The following is a 21,915-nucleotide window of genomic DNA, read 5'->3' as shown; positions in this document are numbered from 1 at the left end:
AGAGAATAAAAGAAATGTAGATGTAGACTGCACTTCCAATAAAAAGCTTGGACACACACTCCCATTCTGTGTCCCAACTTGCTTTTTAATGTTTAAATTTAGATTACAATTAGCCAGCTACATGACATATGACCAGTGCTCATACCAACTATGATATGGAGCTGAAAACAGACCATACAGACCAAATGTTTTATTTTCACAATGGAGTTTTGAGCACAGAAAACTCCAGAAGAGCAGGCCTAGATGTCTTTCAGCTGTAATTGATGGGATATTGATGGCAATAAGTGGACAGTTCTTTTTTTTTTTTTTTTTTTTTTTGGGGGGGGGGGGGGGGGGGGTATTTCTGCATTTCAGTAGATTTATATTTATTATACATATTTTTTGTGCAAATGTTTCTAGTTTTCAACACAGACGGCGCCATTACAGAGTAGGAGGTTTAGGTGGTCTAATGGGAACATGAAGTACATAAGTATATAACAAAGTATATAAACAAAATGAATTTATTTATCTATTTATTCCAGATTGATCCAGTTGAAGTACAACTTTGGTCGTGATCTGGACTGCCTCGGCCCAGATGTGAAAAAATGTAAAATTGTATATTTTGGAATGCATTACAAAGCGAACAAAAGTTTCTATGGTTTAGTTAGCAAAAAGTTGCATAACAAAAATGAAACAACATTAAGGCTTGGTCTCTCTCATCAAGTTACATTTCCCTTAACTTTGGTGAATCGGAAGTGCAGCGTCTCAGATTTGAGGGGTTTTGTCAGACGCCCGTTCCGGACAGGAAAGGGTTAAAGGGCAGGTGGCCCCGCCCCCTCTGAGCACACGCTGAGCAGCAGGTCAGGAAGAGAGCAGCAGAGAAACGTCTGTATCAAACTAGACGGGCCGGCATTTTATTTTTTATTTTAATTTTTAAATCAACCACCGAGTCACCGGCACCGTCGTGGAGCCCGTAAGTAGCCAAGCGGACAATCCGTAACGTGTTCGAAGCGAAGTAAAACGGACAGTTCGCGGTTACAACTGATACTCGACGACGCATGCGCGCTCAGCACCGCCGGGGAATGAACGTTTATGGTCAAGGAAGTTCAAGAGCGCGAATCAACCCTTTAAAACCCGGACAGTGTTGACAAATATCAATCCACGTGGCAACAGCGTGGCGTGTTTTCTGCAAATCAAGGGTCTCCATCAGCGCCAAGTAAAACGGAGCTTGATTTGACTGTGAATGGAAACGCAGAGGGATATTTTGTCACACATCCTGCAGGGTTGTCACCATTACCCCGGTTCTCTCAACTAAAAGCCGATGTGTTGCTCTGTGTTTGTTGTTTTACAACAAAAGTTCTGGTCAGGTTTTACTCAGCATGTTAGATTATTGGTCAGCATTTTGAGGTCTCAGACAACTTACTTGCCAGAGGCGCTGAAGAGCTGTGTAGTTACACGTGTTTTATATTGTAGATTAAAATGTGAATATACCATCTAATGAAAAACACATTCAGAAATCCCAATGACTCCAGGAGGAGAGAACCAGAGGTATTAAGAGACAGCTGGATTTATGAGTTTTAAAACAAATTCCTCCAGCACATCCTATTAGATGGGGTCGAAAGAAGAAATAAAAAAACATGACTTCACTAGCTGTCTCCACAAATTGTTTCCACTCCTCTCCTCCTGCCTGTGTAGCCATAGGTCACTCATTTTCTGTCCTAAATCAAATTTTCATCAATTTTACATCAAGTTAGTGATTATGTAAGACTGAACGCTTCAGAAGTTGTGAGGTTGATGGATAGCTGGCGATATTTCTTCACTAATACAGCTCTGCTAATTAGCTACAGTTACAAGGTTAAAGCTAATCAGGAAATGAAAAAATTATTTGAAGATTATTCTGACAATTAATCACTTGGTCTGTGAGACAATATAAAGTAGTTAAAAAAGAAGCTCACGGTCCCTTAGAGCCAAAATTTGCAATTATTACACAATTTATGATGTTTTCTATGACTGGCAACATGAAACCTAATTAGTGCCATGTTGATTAGTTTTCTGTGGAATTTCTTCTTCAGCCAACAAACTTTCTGAGCACAGAATGTTTGAAATTAATGGTATCACTTTGGCAACACCAATAATAAATCTTTGTATGATCAGTGAAGAGAGACAAGAATATAACCACAGTTAAAGCACATTGTGTTTTTTATGTTAATAGATTTCTCATGGTTTTGTATTTATGTGTTACAGAGGATATGGACTACATGCCAGATGACAACTCCCGATACAAAGATGTTGACTACTGGGATGAAAGATACAAGACAGAGCAATGCTATGACTGGTTGGGGGACTTTTCTAATTTCCAGCACCTCCTGGAAAAACATGTGAAGAAAGAAGACCGCATCCTGATACTTGGTTAGTAGTTTTCTGTTCTTTGGTCAGTAGCCTTTTCCCTTCATCATCATCATCTTTGTTTTTGTTCTGGTAGATTGGTGGTCTGATTGTGGCACCAGAGGTTTGTGTCCAGTTCTGGACCTGCGTTGCAATCAGCTCTCTTCGCTCTCGCTTACTTACTGTCATTTGTCTATACTTTGCTGTCAATTAAAGTGACAGTCACCATTCGTCATTATGAGTGTCACATACCATGGCCATGATTGTCAGTGCTGTCACTGGCATCACTTATACCATGGTTAAATCTGCCCACAGTGTCTTTTGCATCGTCATGGCCTGAGTACTTAGATAAGAAAAGCATTCGTGAATCTGACACTTCGATGTGCGGACATGTGCTGTGTAACAGCCTGCTTATTTCACTAGCACAACCAGGAGAGTTAGATATTGTTTGGAAGTTTATAAAACTATTGTCACTGTTGATTTTGGTGGTAGACCTAAAGAGAAATAATTTCACTACTATCATTTGTTACATTTTCAACCACTCACATTCACATATGGGCAATTTAGAGTCACCAGTTAACCTAGACATGCATGTCTTTGGACTGTGGAAGAAACTTTTCAGTGTCCTCTTTTGCTTTTAGTTTTGTACTATGGAAGAGTTTTGAATGCCCAAACCTTGTCTTTGCCATCAAGACGCTTGTGATTGGATCCTGGTCTCTTTACTGAGGTACAAAATGCCTTGTAGAAAGATTTTATTTTTGTGTTTTTGGTATTCTATTGCGAAACATACTGTAGTTTATCTAATTATAGAGGTTATTACCAATAAGCAGTGTTTCTGCAGCTGCCAAATTGAGGTGTTTGGATCCTTCTGTCTTGGTGTGAACTTTCTGTAAATGCCCATAAGGTGTCACTGTTCTGTTAACAATAAATCTACATCTCTCACACTCAGCACCACCTGCAGTACCAGTTTTTTCTGTTTGCTGTATTGTCCTTGCAGGTCTGTAAAACATGCCTCAAAACATTTGATGCATGAAAACTGAGTTTTGAATGCTGAACATAGAGCAGACCTCCATGGGAAGTGGAAGCTGTGCAAATTGAAGAACAGATGTCTTGAGAGCCAAAAGCAGCAGCATTGACACATTAAGCTCAAATTCTAATGTGCTGGTACGAATGAAGTCCCCTTGGTCTTATCTTTTATATGTTCCAGTGTTTACATATGCAATCGCCATTTGCTTGCTGTTGATGGAGAATTTTGCGATTATGAATCTGTGCACCTGCTTCTTAATTTGTTTGATCTTTAAGTCCTGGTCATAATTACAATTTCTTTCCTCTAGAGGAATCTTGGAGGCTTGTAGGGGGATGGTAGTTTGACATACTCAGTTTTGATGGAATGCAATGGTCTTTTTAGGCAAAAGACCGATTGAGTACCTTGATTTGATGATTTGTTGTTTATAATTAGGATGCAATGATGCTAGTTTGCTCAAATTTCAGCTTTAAAGTGTTTTAATGTTGAATGTTACACCTGCACAGAAGCACAGAGGGCTCTGATGGTCTCTTGTTGATGTGACTGTTGTTTGTGTGCACTGTGATGTTTGTGTGTGTTGGGGGGTCTGTTAAATTTGTGTCAGGGAGTGATGGTAGCTTCCCACTCTGTGTGTTTGTGTGTGGGAGAGAGGGGGTGTAGAAGGGTGGGGGAGGGGCACTGAAGTTGTCAGAAGTTGGGTATTCTTTGCTTGATGGAAATCTCTGTGTGTTGCTGCTTTCTAATTCCTGCAACACCACAGTGCCAACATGCAGACAGCTAAATTATACCTGGAGGGCTTGTTTTTGAATTTGGATGAGCACGGTTTGGCACCCTGCTGCTTTAGAGCTGCATGTTGAAGCACTAAGACGGAGCACTGGCAGACAGGCAGACACAGATCGTATGAAGCTTCACTTTTTCAATGTGCGTCATAGGCACACCTACAGCAGAGGAATGAGTGGGCTCCACGGCCGGAAGGCAGGGCAGACCACTTTCTGCATACAAATTCAAAGCAGAACCATTATATCGGTTCAGAGCTCTCATCTTGGAGGGCACCTCTCTCTCTTAACTCCCCCCTCTCACAAAATCATGCAACTGCACGTTGTTGTCGTACTCTTTGAAAATACACATGCACAGATAATAAGCTATATAGGGAAGCCTACTGTAAAGATGTGAGATGCCTCATGTGTCATACAGACACGAAGAGCTCTTCAAAGCACGTAAATATCGCCACACTTGGACAAATCCCTGCCACGGTTGCACCCATTTCCTGACTGCCCTCACTTGTCAAGTCTCTAAATCCATAGAGACTATTGGTTCATATGAAATGACACAATAAATTACCATCACTATAGAGGAACCAGAACATTACTTGGCAGAGGCAAGGGAGGAGAGGGAAGACATAAAGAAAGATGTGTCACAGTGCTGTTATTGCGTGATGAGGGGATAAAGGAAAGGGAGATGGAGGGGAGGTAAATAACTAATCAGGTCTGGGCCACTTAACTGTCTCAGGTGGAAGTAATTTCCATTCAGATAATTTGTGCAGTTGGCGAGAGGTATACACGTGAAGAGTACGCTGATGACAGTTTTGATGTGGTCAACCCCTGTTTTTTTACTTTACAAATCAATACCACATCTTGCTGTTACTCACCCAGGTTTCTGTTTTTTCCCAGCCTCGCTTCTTTCTTTTGTGTTTTGCTAATATCTATTATAGCTGCCGCCGTTATCTCAGTTTTTCCTTCCCACCTTTTTTTCTTTTAAGTAAACTTCTTCTGCCTTTTTACGCTCACTTACTCAGCAACATTTGACACCTCATCGAGATTCTAGCTCCACATAATATTGTCTTTGTACAAAAACAGACTTTTGACATCCAGAATTGAGACAATTCAAGCTGTTATGTCAACATTATTAAAGGTGGAACCAGAAAGAACATGTGATACTAAGAAATTATTTTCTTTTAGGTGGTTAGCAATATGATGAGGGTTAATTTTGTATGTGGGACAACAGAGCCAATAAAAGAGGTGACCAATATTAACAATGCACTCATCTTGGTCACAAGATTCAGTGTCTTGCCTACTGGTAATTTAAACTTTGGAGAAGATGAGCTGCTGTTGAGCTTTAATAATAACTAGGCTGTTTTAACATGGATGGTTTTCACCTTCTCAACATTACATGAGCATTTACCTTCATAGATTTTACAGAAAATATTTTGTTACTGTTTATTTTATGTAAGGATAATGGACATTCAGTATTGATCCTTCACTTTGTTATCAACAAGATGGTAAAATCATTCATAATAGCATGCTGTGTTTATAAGCTGCACTTCCACCTCACACACCCACTTCAACCATGTTGACATTAGGTCAGTGTTGTTTTTGCTTTATAATGATACAGAAAGTTGGTAACTCCCCACTTAGAGTGCAGAAATGTTTGCTAAAATGATTATATGCATGACCAGAAGTAAAAATGCAGAATAAACTGTCCTATAGAGTATTATAATGTGACAAAACGATGTTCGTTAATGGTTGGGTCATCTGCATTGTGAGCTGCAGGGCCTAGGGTGGTGTGTGTCACAGCATTGCGTCAAAAAGGCTCTGACTCTCCCCTACCTGACCTGTATGTGAGTTAGCCACATTACAGAGCATTAGCAATGATCAGCTCTCACAAGGTCCAGTTCCCGCCTGCCACGCAACCACAGCTCTTTCTTTTATGGTCTAATCTGCCCCAGGCTGCTGCCGGTGATGTAATGACCCCATGTCTCCCACTGGTCAACGCTCATTCTTTGTACCCTAGGCCAGGGGTTGATGATGTAATGACTCAGTCTGCCTGACTGTGTAGAGCCGAGATATGTATCTTGGAAACTTTAAGGGTACTTACATTGTCCTTATAATGTTAATTTTAGTCCACTTGGTAAAGAGGGAATGACACTAAATCTTCACCATTGCAAGAACATCTACATTTCAGTGTCTGCAGGATGAAGGGGATGCCGAGGAGCTGACCAATAATTATTAGGCACTAAAATCCTGCTACTACTAAATCCTAATACTAAAATCCAGTTTGTACATTCTCAGATTAGCATTTCATTGTTCACAATGGCTGGATTGTTTTTGGCTGTTATGAGTTTCCAGAACAGGAGTGAATTACCAGTGTTTTCAATGTATATGTGTTTGTATGTGTACGATGTATTGTGCACAACAGGTTTAGAATAGATTAAATTGTTATTCAATTATCAGAAAATAATTTTGGAATTTGGTTGTTTCCAGCTTTATGTAATTGTGAAGATGACACTTCTCATTTACATAATTTATTATTATTATTATTTTTCAGCAGAAAAAAAGGCCTGTGGAAGCTCCGAACAACAGTAGGAAGGAGACATTAAACTGGACCTTTTTTCTTGGATAAAGGTGGCCATTGGCAACATCCAGGGCATCTTGGGATGGTCACTGTCTGCTGTTTTTTCCATGATGTAATGATAAATGCAGCTTCATTGACAATCCTAATGATTTCAAGTTGTACGCATATAGTTAATAAACTATGAAGAGAAATATCTGTCATCCCTATAAATACACATCGCTGCCTACTTTATAGATAACTCACTGATATCATGTCAGCCGGTTAGTCCTTTCAGATCCTGAGAGTGATGGAGATGTTTATTGACAAATGAATAGTGAAAGACCATGAATGTGACTATTCCGTCAGCTGCTCTGTAACTGTGTGGCACGTTGCTGCAGCTACTATGACATTATAACTTTTGTAAAGAACATTACTACATCCTAGCAACAATGTAACTCTTGAAGTCGCTCCTCTGTCAGCCTCTATACCTCCAGCTGGCCCCATCTTGATCATTCATTCCTTCCACCTGTCGCCCTTCATGTCCTTCTAACCCTTCTAACCCCCCCCCCCCCCCCCCCCCCCCCCCAAAACCTCACTTCCTCCATTTCCGCCTCTTCACATCACCTCTCTCTTTCCTCATCAACTATTGCCTCACTTGTGCCTCCCCTGCTGTCCCCTTGGACTGCTTGTCAGTATTTGGTATCAAAGGCGTCCACCTGTGTTCCCTGATCCAGTCCTGTTATTTATAAATATATATGTGCCAAAGGTGTTTACAACAGTGTTGAGAGCTGTTGGAGCTGCACTTTTCACAGGAGAGCCTAACTAACGGCTCCTATGTTGAGCACCAGCTCATTCAGAAATCAGCCATCTCACTGAGAACATGCATTCACTTAGTGCAGCTGTTTAATCTTGGTGTATTGTTATATATAATTTCAGTACTCAATGTTTTGAATATTTAATACAAATAATTATTATTAAAGATTTAGGAGGCTGTGCTGCTTCCTACCGCTCACCAAGGCTGCGGTTTAGACACAGCTTTGTGTTTCTGTGCTTGTGTATCGGTATGACAGTGAAAACAGGGAGCCCATTTGCATTCATTTTATGTTTATTTGCAAACCTATGCAATGCATGCACAAAATATAGGACAAACAGTAGGATGTAGAATCAGTGTTAATAGGGAGCTTATAGGTAACAACCCCATTTCCTGCAGTGCTTGAAATCCACACACATGCTTAGACACAAAATGCTGATGTGATGGAAAGTAACTGGCAACACAGGCAGCATGGGGGAGAGCGATTTGAAGTCAGGAGTCATGTCTTAGCAGCTGTCAGAAGATCCAGCTGATATCAGATATGCTGTTGCTCATGGAAAGCTCAGTCACCATTTCCAAACTCGAGTTTCTGCATTTTTCCATGTCATTTTTACCTCCTCTATTTCTCACTGAAGGCTCCCCCACATTTTGTTTTTCTTTTCCGCAACCCTTTCTCTCAATCCTCCCTCATCTCCACAACCATACATCTATTTAATCTTTTTTTCCATTCCTTCTCTGTTTTTTCCTGTCTCCCTCCCTCTGTGCACAGACAGCACAGACACTTTCATTCATGCAGCTCCTCCGTCTCACACTTGGAATAATAACAACAGCAGCAAGGAACAGGCAGCTTTCAGAGGAATAATAGAACAAGGAGCCAGGCCTCGGCCATTGCCCTTCCTTTTATTGATTGCAGCCCTTCCTTCCTGTGGTGTCTGAAGGCGGAGCATGTCTGATCAGATAGGCTTGTATCAGCTCTGTCCTTCATGTCGCTGCCCTAGTTTATGTTGGCAGTTGGTATCCAGCTTCTTCACAGTAGCATTCAGGGAATATATCTGTTTTTATGTATTACCTGGTATATTACCTATACCTATATCTAAGTCAGACTGATGGTGTGGTTTTGCAACGACTATGCCCAAGGATTGGCACAACTTGTAAATTCATCATGATGAATAAAATAAATGTAGCTTCTCAAGAAGCAAAGGCAGTAGAGGTTGTTTTGACTGCAAGGAAAGTTAGTTAGACATACACGTGTGTGTGTGTGTGTGCGTGTGTGCGCGTGCACTGCACTGCACTGTCTAGCTTCATCTAGATACTGAAACATCTGCAGCAGATGTGGTGAGGTGTGTTGTATGAATGTAGGGTGAGGTTGATTGATGGCTGTGGTTGTGAATCAATGAATGAAAGAAAGAATAACAGGAGGGGGGTCTCTTTTGTGGTAGCTAGATTATTGTACCCCATCCTCTCTTCTCTCTTCCTCCACACCCCACCCTCTTCTCAGCATCCTGATTGGCTGTTTCCCTTTTCAGGGAGCCCTCAGCATGCAGTCAGTAAGTCAGTAGGGGCAACCCTCCTTACATCCCACCCCCTGTTCTCTCTTTCTTCCCTCCCCCACCCTCCCCTCTTTTCCTCCCTACTTTTTGCTGCTGTAAGGAGTGGTGGTGTTTATGAATGAGCCTCAGAGCCGCAGAATGTGAATGGAAAATAAGAGAGGGAATGAGCAGATAGGGATGCAGGCTGAATGAACTGCAGCAAAGCAGGGAAGAAAAATGGAGGAAAGATGCTGAATGAAAATCACGGGTAGGAAGGAGAAAGGGGGGCTGCAGTGGTGGGAGATAGAAATGAGGAGAATGTGTAATAGTGCTCCATTTGCTGTATCCCCAGCATCGTGTGTGTGTGTGTGTGTGTGTGTGAGTGTGAGTGTGAGAGAGAGAGAGAGATATTATGTCCACCCTCATAGGTATGCATATCAGGGAGGATGCTTGGACCGGTGGCTGCTTTGCCAATGAGCCAATGGGAATCTCTGCTACCTAGCTAACATTTGCGCGTGCACACACACACACACACACATACAGCTTTCACTGCAAGCTGGAGCTGCGTGCTTTGAATAATAACGGGGTTACCCAGGCAACCAGGCTAGGATGATCGATGGGTCTGGCCCTGATAAACAGAGAATAGAGCAAGTGTGCTTGTGTGTGTCTGTGTGTCATAAGGTTTCTAATGTCGCAGTGGGAGTTTCTTTGTTCTGGGACAATTAGAAAACACAATGAAATTGCTTCTGACCTATGGTGCTTACGCTGTTGTTGTGTGTCCATGTGTGTGCATGGGTACATACATGGCAAACAGACACATGGGCTCCCAGGATTTCATACATGTTACTGGAAGTGTGTTTTCTGTTTATGTGTGGACGAACAGGTTTGTTTTTCGTGAATTACTGTTCTCAATGACTCTGAATGCCCTTGGTTAGAGGGCTTGTTGGGGCGGATTACAAACACGCACGCACGCACACACACTTTCAAACACACGAATACATACACAACAGACACACACTACACATTATCCTGACTCATTGACTTACTGTAATAATATGGCTGTTGGAAAGAGAAAAGATGCAGGGCTGTTACTCACTAGACAAGTGGAGCAAACTACCAGCGGAGGTGAAATCAGCACCAAATGCCGATACTTTTAAATCCAGGTTAAATTTCTTTTCTCTTGCTCTTGTGCATGAAACTTGCACTGTATTTTTCTGCTCATATCCAAACTGCTGGGTATTCTTTTAATGATTTAATTAAATAATTTTATGACTTTATGACTTTGATTTTATGCAAGTTCTTTAATTATGATTTGATGATGAAGATGATTTGAAATGCACTATATAAATAAACTTGCCTTGCTTTACTCACCACCTCACAGAGTGCAAATATTACAGCCAGCAAATGACTCACACTGGCTACTTTATTTGATTAAATGAATGTGAGCTACATGCAATCTCGTGTTTTACAAGAGCAGATGTGTTTATGAACCAGTGTGTTGGAAAATATACTGTTTGTTAAAGGTGGAGATGTAAAAGATTAACGAGGGTGTCAAAGGGAGAAGGATGGAGAGAAATATGTGAGGAAGATGGCCCTAGTGTTTTTTGAATATTCAACATTAGGAAAAATGCTAAATGAATTGTTGCTCGTCAAATATGCATCCAGATCTGCTCAATTTAAACCAGAACAAATTGTCAAAAAGTGCACAGAATTGTTACATTATTAGCCCGTGATCTACTTTAAATACATATGAGTGGAAGTGGAAATTTTCATAAGGTATATTGAAATATCCACCACTATGAATGAGAACTATGTAAACATTACCGAATAGTGCCTAATGTGTAATTCATCACCTGGTTACTGTAGACTTATTGAAGCTGGCTAAATATAAATATATCATTTTTTGCTTTACTTGCCCTAGTTTTTAGATATCCCTCACTGTTTTTCTGAGATGCGTATTACTTCCATCTCAGCAGATAGAAATGCATTCGCTGGGCTTGCAGCATTGAACCATTACTTTTTAAATTTCACCATCTCTTTCTGAAGACAATGTCCCCAATAAACTGGATAATCCACCAAATGCACAGTCAGGAGTTTTCTATGGGGGACTATATGGGTCCAACTGTGGATTATCCAGGGTCATGGGGATACTGATAATGGAAAGATAGTTTGAATGCCATCCTCAATACTCCGAGAAGAAAAGTAGAAAAGTAACAGATGAAAGTTGTGAGAAAGGTTTCTTTAAAAAAAAAAAAAAAAAAAGACGATTGTCTTGAATTAATTCACTTCAAATCCCTGGTACACAGTAGTTTTAATGCATTTTCACTATTACAAGTACCTGCAGTTCTGTTGTTGGAGGACATTGGCATGACTTGCTAATGTATGTGTTTTTGTGTGTGCATAAATTGAAAGATTGAGTCCTCCCTTTTATTTAAGTGCCCAAAAAACACAAATACTTCATTAATGAGTGAATCCATGACAAAATTAGGTCATTGGTCTGAAAAGTCATGGATTTTCGATGTTGTGGGTTTTTGTGTGTTGATGCTAGAGGGAATAAGGGTGGTTGACAGTCACACCTACTCAGGCTGCACTGCACACACTATTATATTATCCTTGCTCCATCCCTCCCTCCCCTCTGTCCCATCTCTTCTGTCCTTCCTCTCTATGCCCCCTCTACTCCCAACTCGTGGGTACAGAGTGAGGAAGAGTGGCTGCTGGAAGGTGCATCTGCAGCCAAAGCTGCCTCTCAAAGAGCTGATGTGTCATCCTTGAGTTTGCTGTGTATTTCTCACAAAGACATTATGTCGACCTCAAAGACAGGTCATCCAAGTGCATTCAGAGTTGCATTGCTCATGCTCATTGCTTTCTCATGAATGCCAAGAGACAGACTTCCCTCACTGTGACAATCGCTGCATGGTGCGGCACGCAGTCACATTCTGTGACCTTGTATGCTTGAATCTGTGATTTCAGTGACAGGCACTGTCTGAAAAAATCAACATGTACATTAATATAGCAGCTAATGCTCTGCGTAAAGAATGGCAATGCTTTAGGAGAATGACTTGATTTCATTTGCTCTTATAGAGGTTGACAAATAGCAGAACTGTTATACTGTTATATCTAAGGCTTTCTGTGCCTGTTTGTCAGAGGGAATAATTTGGCTGTGATTGATTCTGTGGCATAGTGGTTAGCACTGTAGCCCCACAATAAGAAGGTCGCAGGTTTGGTTCCTGGGCCTGGGGCCTTTCTATGGGGAGTTTGCATGTTCTCCCCGTGTCTTCTTGGGTTTCCTCCCACTGTCCAAAGACATGCATGTCTAGCTTAATGACTGGTTAATCTGACTATAATTTGCCTTTAGGTCTGAGTGTGACTGTGAGTGGTTGTTTGTCTCTGTGTGTTGGCCCTGTGATGGACTGGTGACCTGTTCAGGGTGTACCCCACCCTTGCCCAAAGTGAACTGGGATTGGCTCCAGCAATCCGGAAACGGATAAGTGGTAAAAGATGAATGGACTGAATGAATGATTGTGTTGCTTGTCAGAGAGAGGAAAGTACATTACTCCATTAATCTATCATCACATAACTTTGAGCAGGGAAAGCCCTTTCAGCTAGGTGGAAGCAATGTATGTGCGTCACTGATGTCCTCTTTCAGTTCAGTCATCTGCAGTGACGCAGTGTGGCTGTGAGCATGCTGTGGTGCTGCAGAGTTGTAGGCTTCAATCACCTGTGAGTAGTTGTGGTGCTGTGTATAATGAGGGTTTTTTTGTGTGGTGTTAACTGGACTGAGGTTCCACAGCCACAGATTGTGCATTGCCTGTGTCTGGGATTCAAATGAACATCAGACTGGACAGTCAGATACATGAATGTAGATTATACTTGTGTAGCACTGTTTGGCCCATATAGTAAAGACCACGTGTTACTGCTTTATCCTCGTTCTATGGTACAGATCCATTCAGTTATCAACAGGATGCTACCGCCATTAAATGCCACAGGGAGAACAGCAATACTTATTTTTTCCAAATACTTAAAGCCGCTATTATCACATTATCATATGTGCTTGTAGTAACAAATCTATAGCGACTCTACAGCACTACAGTAAAAAGAAAGTTCCAGAAATTTTCTCCATGTTGCAACACGGATGAAGATAGTGGGGTATTTCAATGCTAAAGAGTATGTCATTCCCTCAGATGATAGTCAAGACCTAACAAATACAGAATGAATATTGAATTTACATCAGGAGCATGAGTTGCTCTTGAATGCTAATTTCATTTTGTGTCTGCTGGATGTGTAAACATGACAACCTAACAAGTTTCCCATCTCAGCACAAAAGGTAATGATACTGCCAATGTTGTGCTCACATTTAATTTGCCTGCAGCCAACTGGCTAATATAAATCTCTTAAAGCAGAGGTGTCAAATGAGTGGCTCCTGATCAAGCTCCGCTGAAGTCTGATCCGGAGCCACTCATTTTTAATACTTGAGCTCTAGTTTTTAAACATTTTCAACACAATTGTGGCTTGTTCCTAAGTGTCCTCTATATTACTGGCATTCACATACAGAGTAAGAGGTTCAGAGGTACAAAGGCCCGTCTTTTTAATTTTACCCTTTGCAGAACACCAGTTATGTGTATGCAGTGTATACACTGGCATGACTCTGATCATGACATGTGTGCTTGCCTTTATGCTGTGAGAACTAATTGACATTGTGTTGTTTTTGCAGATGTTGGGATTAGCTCCCAACCATTATGCCACTGTTTTGTATTTTAAGATGGTATAAGAAATGAAGATGTTGGTATTTTGTTGACTTAAGACAAGTGTCTGCTGTCTTCACTATTCTCCATCAAATTAATGTTGGCATGAGATGCAGTCCTGACATAGATTTTCTGACATATAACCAAATATCATCGTCTGCTGGCAATGGCGGCCAGCTGCGTCCTGCTAGGATTCATCAGTTTTTTATCTCTCACCAGAAACTTGCGTTGCCGTATCTTCCACAAGTCGTGAAATCCCCTCATCATCTAGCCCTGTAAGACTATTACTGCAGCTAAGTCATTAAATACACTGATATATATATATATATATATATATTTTTTTTTTTTTTTTTTTTGTGTGTGTGTGTGTCCAATAGGATTTTTAGGCAGGCACTGGCTTTGTGCAAGGCGGTCCCCAGCATTCTTACATAATAATGCTTGTAATGCTGCAGGTTACAGACTAACAGACCCACACCTCCCACCTCTGCATCCTCATGTCAGTCCACATTTCTGTTTGTCTCTTTGGCTCTGTCTCACAAACCCAGTCAGAGTACTTGAATGCCAGCATATACATATACATGCATCTGTTTATGTCTTTGTGCCTCTTAGACTTACTCCATGACATCGTCAACATCGTTGTCTGATTCTGGACCCTAGTCAGTGCCAGTCTTCGATATTTTCTTACTATGCATGCTTTCTCTCACACAATGTGTAACAGAGTTCATTCGGCTTGGTTGTGGCGTTCTTATTTAACTATCCATTTCACTTTGCACTCTCCTTTGTCTCAAATACACACACTATTTTGGACAAAAGAGCACCACAGGTTTAGTCACTTAGAATGACAATAACACTTTCCTCTCACTGTTTTTAATAAACTTGCCTCTTCTGTAATATCTATCTGTGTAAGATATCTATTTCTTTGTTGTTTGTGCGGGCTGACAAACAGAGATTTATTTTCTGGGTAATTTTGTTCGTAAACTTCATGTATTTTTTTGCTGCTGCTATTGTGCACTGAATTGGGCATCAATCTCTCACCAGCAATAGCTTTGTTTTCTTGATATTTACTCATTTTATGGCAGGTTTATTTTTTATTTCTTTCCTTTTTTTTTTTGTAGCTGTGTTACTTTTCAGTGTTAGATGTTTTGGTCTTGTCCTCCGATTCCTGATCATTTAGTTACTGCAAGGACAATAATCTGCTATTTCAGGCTTTTTTGTCTATGAATTGTGGTTGGGTGCATTTTGTTGCCTTTAATTTTCACTGAGAAGTGCCTAGCATATATTTTGACTCCACTTGTGGAAAAATAATGTGACTCAACATAGTTAGGAAAGGCGATAACCTGATGTTTAACAATTCATGCTGCACATAAGGGCAAAAAAAATTTAGGACAACAGGCAGAGTCGGTGATGATGCCGATCCTCTGATGCTTTTCTCTTCAGGACAGTGCTCTTAGAGTCTCTTTTTTGCATTGTCTATATATATTACTGTGGGTGTTGGTGTTTGTGTGAACTGACCAGAAAGCCAATGGGCGCACTTGGTGAGGCAAGGGAGAGCGAAATGAGGTATATATGTTAGAGAGATTAAATTCATTAATGGTGGAAACCACTCTGCAGACTGAGGCTCTGTGAAAGCCACCTGTCACCTCGGCTGCCTCACTGCACATCAATCATTGACTTTGACTACTTCGAGCCTCTACTCTGAGGCTTATAGTGAGATGTTTTCACACTGAAAAGATCTGGAGAAGAAGAATGTCACGTTGCTTTCACAAATTTGTGTTTTCTGAGATTATGGCTGTACAAGCAAGCAACTCATTAAATTATGTTAATATCAGGCCTTCTTGCTATCTTCTGATAATTTATACACGAAATGATAAGTCGATTAATCAAGGAGAAATCAGTTTAATTAATAATGGAAATTTTTAGTAGTTACAGCCCTAAGTGAGGCAAAATTACATGTTCTGTGCCACGATAATAGATTTTATCAATGGGCCACACCTACAATTAGATGTGAGATAGACAAGTAAACAACATTGATAATTGGAGCTAGAAGTATTGACATTCCCCCGTTAGACTGGAAAATGTATTGAATGGGCCTGGCAATGATGTTGGTCCAAATTTTGTCTACTGCTTGGTATGATCACATTTCTACTGGACGTTTTGTTTTATTTGCGATTTATTGTGTTGTTCTTCCAGCTGTCAGCCATTTCAGCTGCCTTCTCATTAGAAATGATCAGAAGAAATGAGCTTTCCTTTACTATGAAGTAGTTGAAGCAGTGCTAAAGGACAGGGATGCAACGATGAGTTAAAAAAGGGGTCTTACGGCGGAACCATTAGTCCACTAGCGTTAGGATTTATTTACGCTATCAAAGCTTTACAAACTGTGTGTATGCTTGGCCTATATTAGCCTGTGCAGGGAATCAGAGAGCAGATGGACTGCCAGAGTTTGTAATTGTCTGTTCACTTCACCTGAGAATCAGGGCCTCGAACATCCTCTACTATCTGCAAACACATACACACAAACATACACACACGAAACAAAGAGTGGAAGAGTGTGAGACCCTTTTGGTTAATTAAGTGAGACGGAGAGCAGCAAACCCATGAGGTTTGAGTCCAGTGCTCTGTTTAATACAACACACATTACCAACACCGTATCTTCCATCTATACAGTATTAAATCACCTTGGAGTGTGTGATCACTGAGAGACAGATCTAAACCACCATTGCACAGTCAAATACTCTGCCTGTTGCCATGGCTACCTACTCCTCAAGACAATATTTATTTAAAAACACATTTTTTGCATTCATTTTACTCATGGATTACAACGTGAAGGTGTTCTTGTGTCTGTGTGTGAAGATTATGAGAGGGAGAGCCAGCATGGACCATGTCTGAAGCTGCATGAATGTTGTTATGCTACCACTGGGAGAAGACCTGAACATATTTGACTTCAGTTGACCGTTGGATATCCCTGTCCATCTCATTGTTGCTACTTCTTCCAAGCTTTCGGTTATCAAACAGCATGTATGAAGTTAATACTGAACATTGTTTATGTAGACAACAGAGGCCTTAATGCTGGGAACTGTTGTGTTCACAATGGATTCATTTTAAATTTAGATTCTTGTGAAACATATCCAAGTAATAGCTGCATACTTTATATGGTGTCAAAAGATTGAGGATGAAACTGCACATTTTAGGTAAAAGGTCAACATATTCAACATGAATATGTCAAGAGCTGAAAACGTAACGTGGACTTTACATCTCATATCTCCCCACATGACAGCTGTACTGCTCTTCAAGAACCTGTTGGTCACATCATGGAGACAATGTCTCTTAATATATTGTCAGGGACAGGCACAGGGATGTGACTGGCAGCTTCACCTCTGGACAGATAGGATTCATTACACTTTAGCCCTAGTGTTGTTATTTATTTATTTTTTTTTAAGGAGAGGCTAAAAAATATACCCGACTTCATATTCAGTCTCACTCTGACTGCAGCTACACACACACACACACACACACACACACACACACACACACACACACAGACCCTTCAGCAATCCAAAACTTGGCAGGACTGTTGTGCCTAGTTACGGTTACTAAGGTATGATTGGACAGTGACTGGTCGGAGGGAGGAGTTTCAGCATACCTGGTTTTTGGTTCATGAAAGAGAGTAAAAAATAAAAAAGACAAGAGGGAAAGAAGAAAGAAAGATTGGGAGGAAAGAGACGGATGATGGCTGCAGATTTTCATAAATCCCACTGTTGGGATTCCTTCCAGACCTTGTGTTCCCATGCAGATTAAATCACATACACACACTCACACAAATACCCAAATTTAAACTATGTCAACCATCACACAGAAAATACAAACTGGGCTGAGAGTGTTGATTTACAGCACTTGCTGCCACAATCTTTTGGTTGGCGATGTGTCCATATGTGTGTCTGTAGATGAGACATAGCTCTTACTTTGGGAAATGGGAAGGTGCCTCATTCCCATTTGGCTACTGTGCTGTGCATTATGCTTGGATGATGAATGTGATTTCTGTCACAGTATGCTACTTATGAAGCTGTGTGAAAACTGATGAGTGCTCCATCCATGACTATTTGATGATGAGTGAATCGCAGAGTCTCTCTGGTTTTTATTCCATGCACTGTATCATTTTTAAACCACTGACACATCAACCATGTCTCTCTTAAAAAAAAAAAAAACAACTTTTCCTTGTTTTACTAATTCTTTTTCTACCTTTCAGTTCTTCTTCCAGCCAAATACTCTGCTCTACTCCGTTTCATTCTTTGCATGCTTCTCTTCCTTTTCTTTTCGTTCTTCATTCTTGCCTCTTTCTGTGGCTTTCCCATGTTTCCACCTGAAGCATACTGTCTTTTTGCTCTTTATCCCCCACACTTTCCTCTCATGTGAAGTGTGTAGCTCTGGTTACATAATATACATTAGACAGAGGTGGATGCAGGAACGGTGGAAGTAAGGACGTGAGGGGAATGGAGGAGGGGAGGCAGATTTCTGCTGCTCTACTGAGAAGCCTGATGCTTGGCATGACACAGTCTGGTTTATGTCGTGTGTGTGTGTGTGTGTGCGTGTGCGTGTGCGTGTGTATATGTATAAATATGTGTGTCTGCTTTATTCTCTTCCTCCCATAATATAGTATATTTTTGAAAATTAGCAGCCTTTACTGTTGGTCTAATGTTTTTCTTTTTTTCATCTTCAATAGTTGACATCTGGTCTGCCCATCCTCTCTTCCCCTTTTTCTCTTCCCTCTCTCATCCCCTCATCATCTCATCTCTATGATGATTACACTTTGCCACGCTGACCTAGGATGATGTAACTACATTTTGGCAGCAGGCTTCACCCTCAGCAAGCATTACATTCTCCCATCTTTCTGAGAACTGCCCCCTCTCAGCCTTCTCCTCTTTTCAACTCTGGCCATTTTTTTTTTTTTTTTCTTAATCTTGTTCCTAATGCGTTTCCCAGCAGTAGGGATGGGCAGTGAGAGGCATGAGATTGAAAAGGGGAGAGAATTTGGGAGTGTTCCCAGATGATTTGGTGCTCCAGTTGTATGACTATAAGAAAATAAAGAGCAAATTCTATAGGACAGGAATGTTGCTTGCTTTAGTAATGAGTAAGGCTAAAACACAGTTGTCTTCCGTAAAATAAATTTATGTGAGTGTGTTTCCAAGGTTATCCCACTTTAGTCCTTGGCCATAAGGCTCAGAGATGGACTCTCACCAAACATGAAAAATGACTATCTGTAACAAAGTCCTTTTCCCTGATGCTGAGTACATACGACAAATGAAAATGGCAATCCACTGCAGTAATATGTGTAACAGAGGAAACTCACTACATGACAGTTATCACATAGCCGATTTGGATTATTTTATTCATACCCTTCTTGCTGCTGCATTGGGCTTCCCTATATGGGAGCAGATTATACCATGTTTACCTGGCTCATGAGCAATGTTGCCTCAGACCTCTGAGATTTTGGAATTCATTTGGAATTTGTTTAAATAACTTTTACTGTTTTTATGGGAACCAACAGTAGAGTTGCCCACTGGGGGGAAAGTGAAGATAAACAGATTTAGTCAGTTTTGGTTGAGCCCTTAGGGGAGGGCCTTAGCACTTCTAAACTCCTAGCTAGCAAGTTCCTCGGAGAGGACTGCAAGGCTCTCAGAATATGAACCATGCAGGTGATTTGTGTAGATTCATATACATATATTGATTTTATCTCATTTCTTCTTCTAACTTCTGACTTCCCAGTCTTCTCTCAATATTTTTTAGTAATAAAAGCACCTCAATTTCCTTGTGGTATCCTTTTAATTTTGTAAAATGGTTGCGTGGCAAAATTTGGTTTGTTAATTGTGCGCTGTTTAGTATTTAGTATTTATAGCTGGAGGAGGTCTTATTTATATATTTTTTTTGGTTATCACTTAACCAAATATATTTATTCATTCATTCATCTTCAACTGCTTATCCATTTGTGGGTCACGGGGACCAAATATATTGTTCATTTTTATTTGACCGTCCAGGTGTATTATAACTTCAATTTGTAATTTATTTCTACATTTCAGAAGCCTGCATTCCTTTGAGGACACATTCCTTGTTTGCTGTTGTAATTGTATCACCTGCAGTCTGGACCTAAACCTGAGATGGTCCCCTGAGAGGTCTGGGCTTTGTCAGAGATCAGTCTCCAAGACCAGGAAACGGGGTCCATGTCATTGGAGGACTGAAGCGTGTTAACCTCCTCTCAGCGACACAGCAGCATGACATCACCCTGTGATCACACCAGCTGGCACAGTTTACTGTTTAACTTTGAATCTGATTGTCACTGACTGCTAAACAGCCTTTGGCTTTGGCAGCCCTTAGTCATTGTCTATGTATTCATGAATGCCCATTTGACAACACAGAGATATTTTTATATCAAGACTACTGAAATATTCAACTAAAACTGTGTGCGCACGTGTATGTACATACGTACTTTGACATCAGATGAAATATTCTGCTTGCATATTTGGTGTGCATTTGAACTTCACACAGACATTCATGATCCCAGGAGAATGAAGCTGAGCGGTGATCCTGCAACTTTTCATTTTACCAAGAGCAGCAGCAGGTTGACATTTTGCTTTGTACAGCTCCTTTTTGTTTTTAAACCAAATACTTGCAAAATTTAAGTATTTATCAGCTTTACTTTGTGTTTACTTTGTGTTTAATAACCGATGTTAGCATGCTTCAACAGATTGAAGATATGGAATGTGATAATTTTTTTTTTACTTTTCATGTTAGCCTGTCCAGTATTAAAAAAAAGGCTGACGTTAGTCACATTTCATAACCTTGCAAAGATGGCCGCTTACATGGATCAGTCTGCATGGCTGCTAGCAGCTTGTTCTTTCTCCACCATGCCCATGCATGCTCTGTGAGTGCTTTGGATGGAATCCCTCCTTGCTCTTGGGTGTGTCTGCAAAGGAAAATTAACTGGATTACCAATGGTTTGCCTGACTGAATTGTTTGTAGGCATGAGCAGACCTGAACATTTTGAGCATTTCAACATATCCAGTATTTTCACTAACTTATTAAATGATGTCTGTGGGCAGAAAAGATAGGAACAGTTTCAGTATCATTTATGAAACTGTTTATAAATCCTGTTATATACTATTAGTATGTCTGAGCCACTTTTATTAAGGTGGACACGTGAATGTCTGTAACTAAGTAATGTAGTTGGTTTGTTGTAACTAGATTTTTTTATAACAAAATTTTCAATCCCTAGAAACAGTGGAACACCGCTCATAACCTGTTTTCTTTGACTGTAAGGCCCAGTGTAGGTTTATGTGAGAGAGAGAGAGAGACGGGCAGGGGTAGCAGTCAGTTCAGGACTGTGCCAGACTCAGCACTTAGCCTGGCACTGCTTTATCAAACTGTGTTTGTATGGGGCCTGTGTTGCCTCTCTCATCAAGTATGCAGTTGGAGTTGACGCTGCAGCAGAGATGGCTAATAGAGAAAGCAGAAGGGAAGAGAGTGTTAGAGAAAGACTCTGAATACGTCATCCCACCCACTCACTTCCAGCCTCTCCTCTCTCCTCTTTATCGTTGCACTTGCCAATTACTCCTTTTCATATTCATCCATCTCGGCCTGCTCCTCTTCCGCATCTTTTCCCTTTCACTCTGTACCCCACCCTCTAAATTCCCCTGCTCTTATCCTTATACATAGCTCCAACCATTCACATTCCTCGCTTTCCCGTTGCAACCAAATTGAATGTCATTCATACCGCTCTCTCTCTCTCTCTCTCTCTCTCTCTCTCTCAATCTTCTGCAGCCTGGAAAGAGCTGTTGAGGGTTTTAGCAGCCCCCCTCCCTCCCGCCCTGCATCGAGCGCCAAAGCATCACAGATATTACCTCTGTGACATTCATAACTACTCCTCCGGCTCCCTTTCCTGTGACCATATAAGTACTTTCCATTTGGCTGAATGACTGATATAAGTGTTGCTCTGTCTTGAGCAGTCACAGTGAAGGTCACAAATTAGATTTATTTTTTTATTAATTTTTTTCTAAAAGTTGCAGATTGGATTATGGTTGGATAGAGTTTGTTGTAACACCCACGCACACAAGTGGCACGCACACA

General features: G+C 40.8%; 1 protein-coding gene across 3 annotated transcripts in view; it reads left to right on the top strand.

Annotated features, from left to right (window-relative positions):
- The first annotated feature begins 820 nt into the window (after positions 1 to 820).
- The window catches only part of ece2a (endothelin converting enzyme 2a), a 75,789-nt gene continuing 54,694 nt past the window's right edge, over positions 821 to 21,915 (top strand). For 2 of the 3 annotated variants that reach the window (XM_029524935.1, XM_029524933.1), the window contains exons 1-2: positions 821 to 952; positions 2,224 to 2,388. In XM_029524935.1, the coding sequence (XP_029380795.1) occupies positions 2,229 to 2,388 (160 nt within the window). In that variant the 5' untranslated portion in view covers positions 821 to 952; positions 2,224 to 2,228. Of the gene's footprint in view, positions 953 to 1,067; positions 1,196 to 2,223; positions 2,389 to 21,915 lie in introns of those variants that run through there. The other variant, XM_029524934.1, reaches the window with a different exon arrangement.

Source organism: Echeneis naucrates, chromosome 17 (genome assembly GCF_900963305.1).
Source record: "Echeneis naucrates chromosome 17, fEcheNa1.1, whole genome shotgun sequence".
In the NCBI taxonomy this organism is placed as follows: domain Eukaryota; kingdom Metazoa; phylum Chordata; class Actinopteri; order Carangiformes; family Echeneidae; genus Echeneis; species Echeneis naucrates.
Note: the sequence above shows the minus strand (reverse complement) of the source record. Positions and strands in the feature narration are given on the sequence as shown.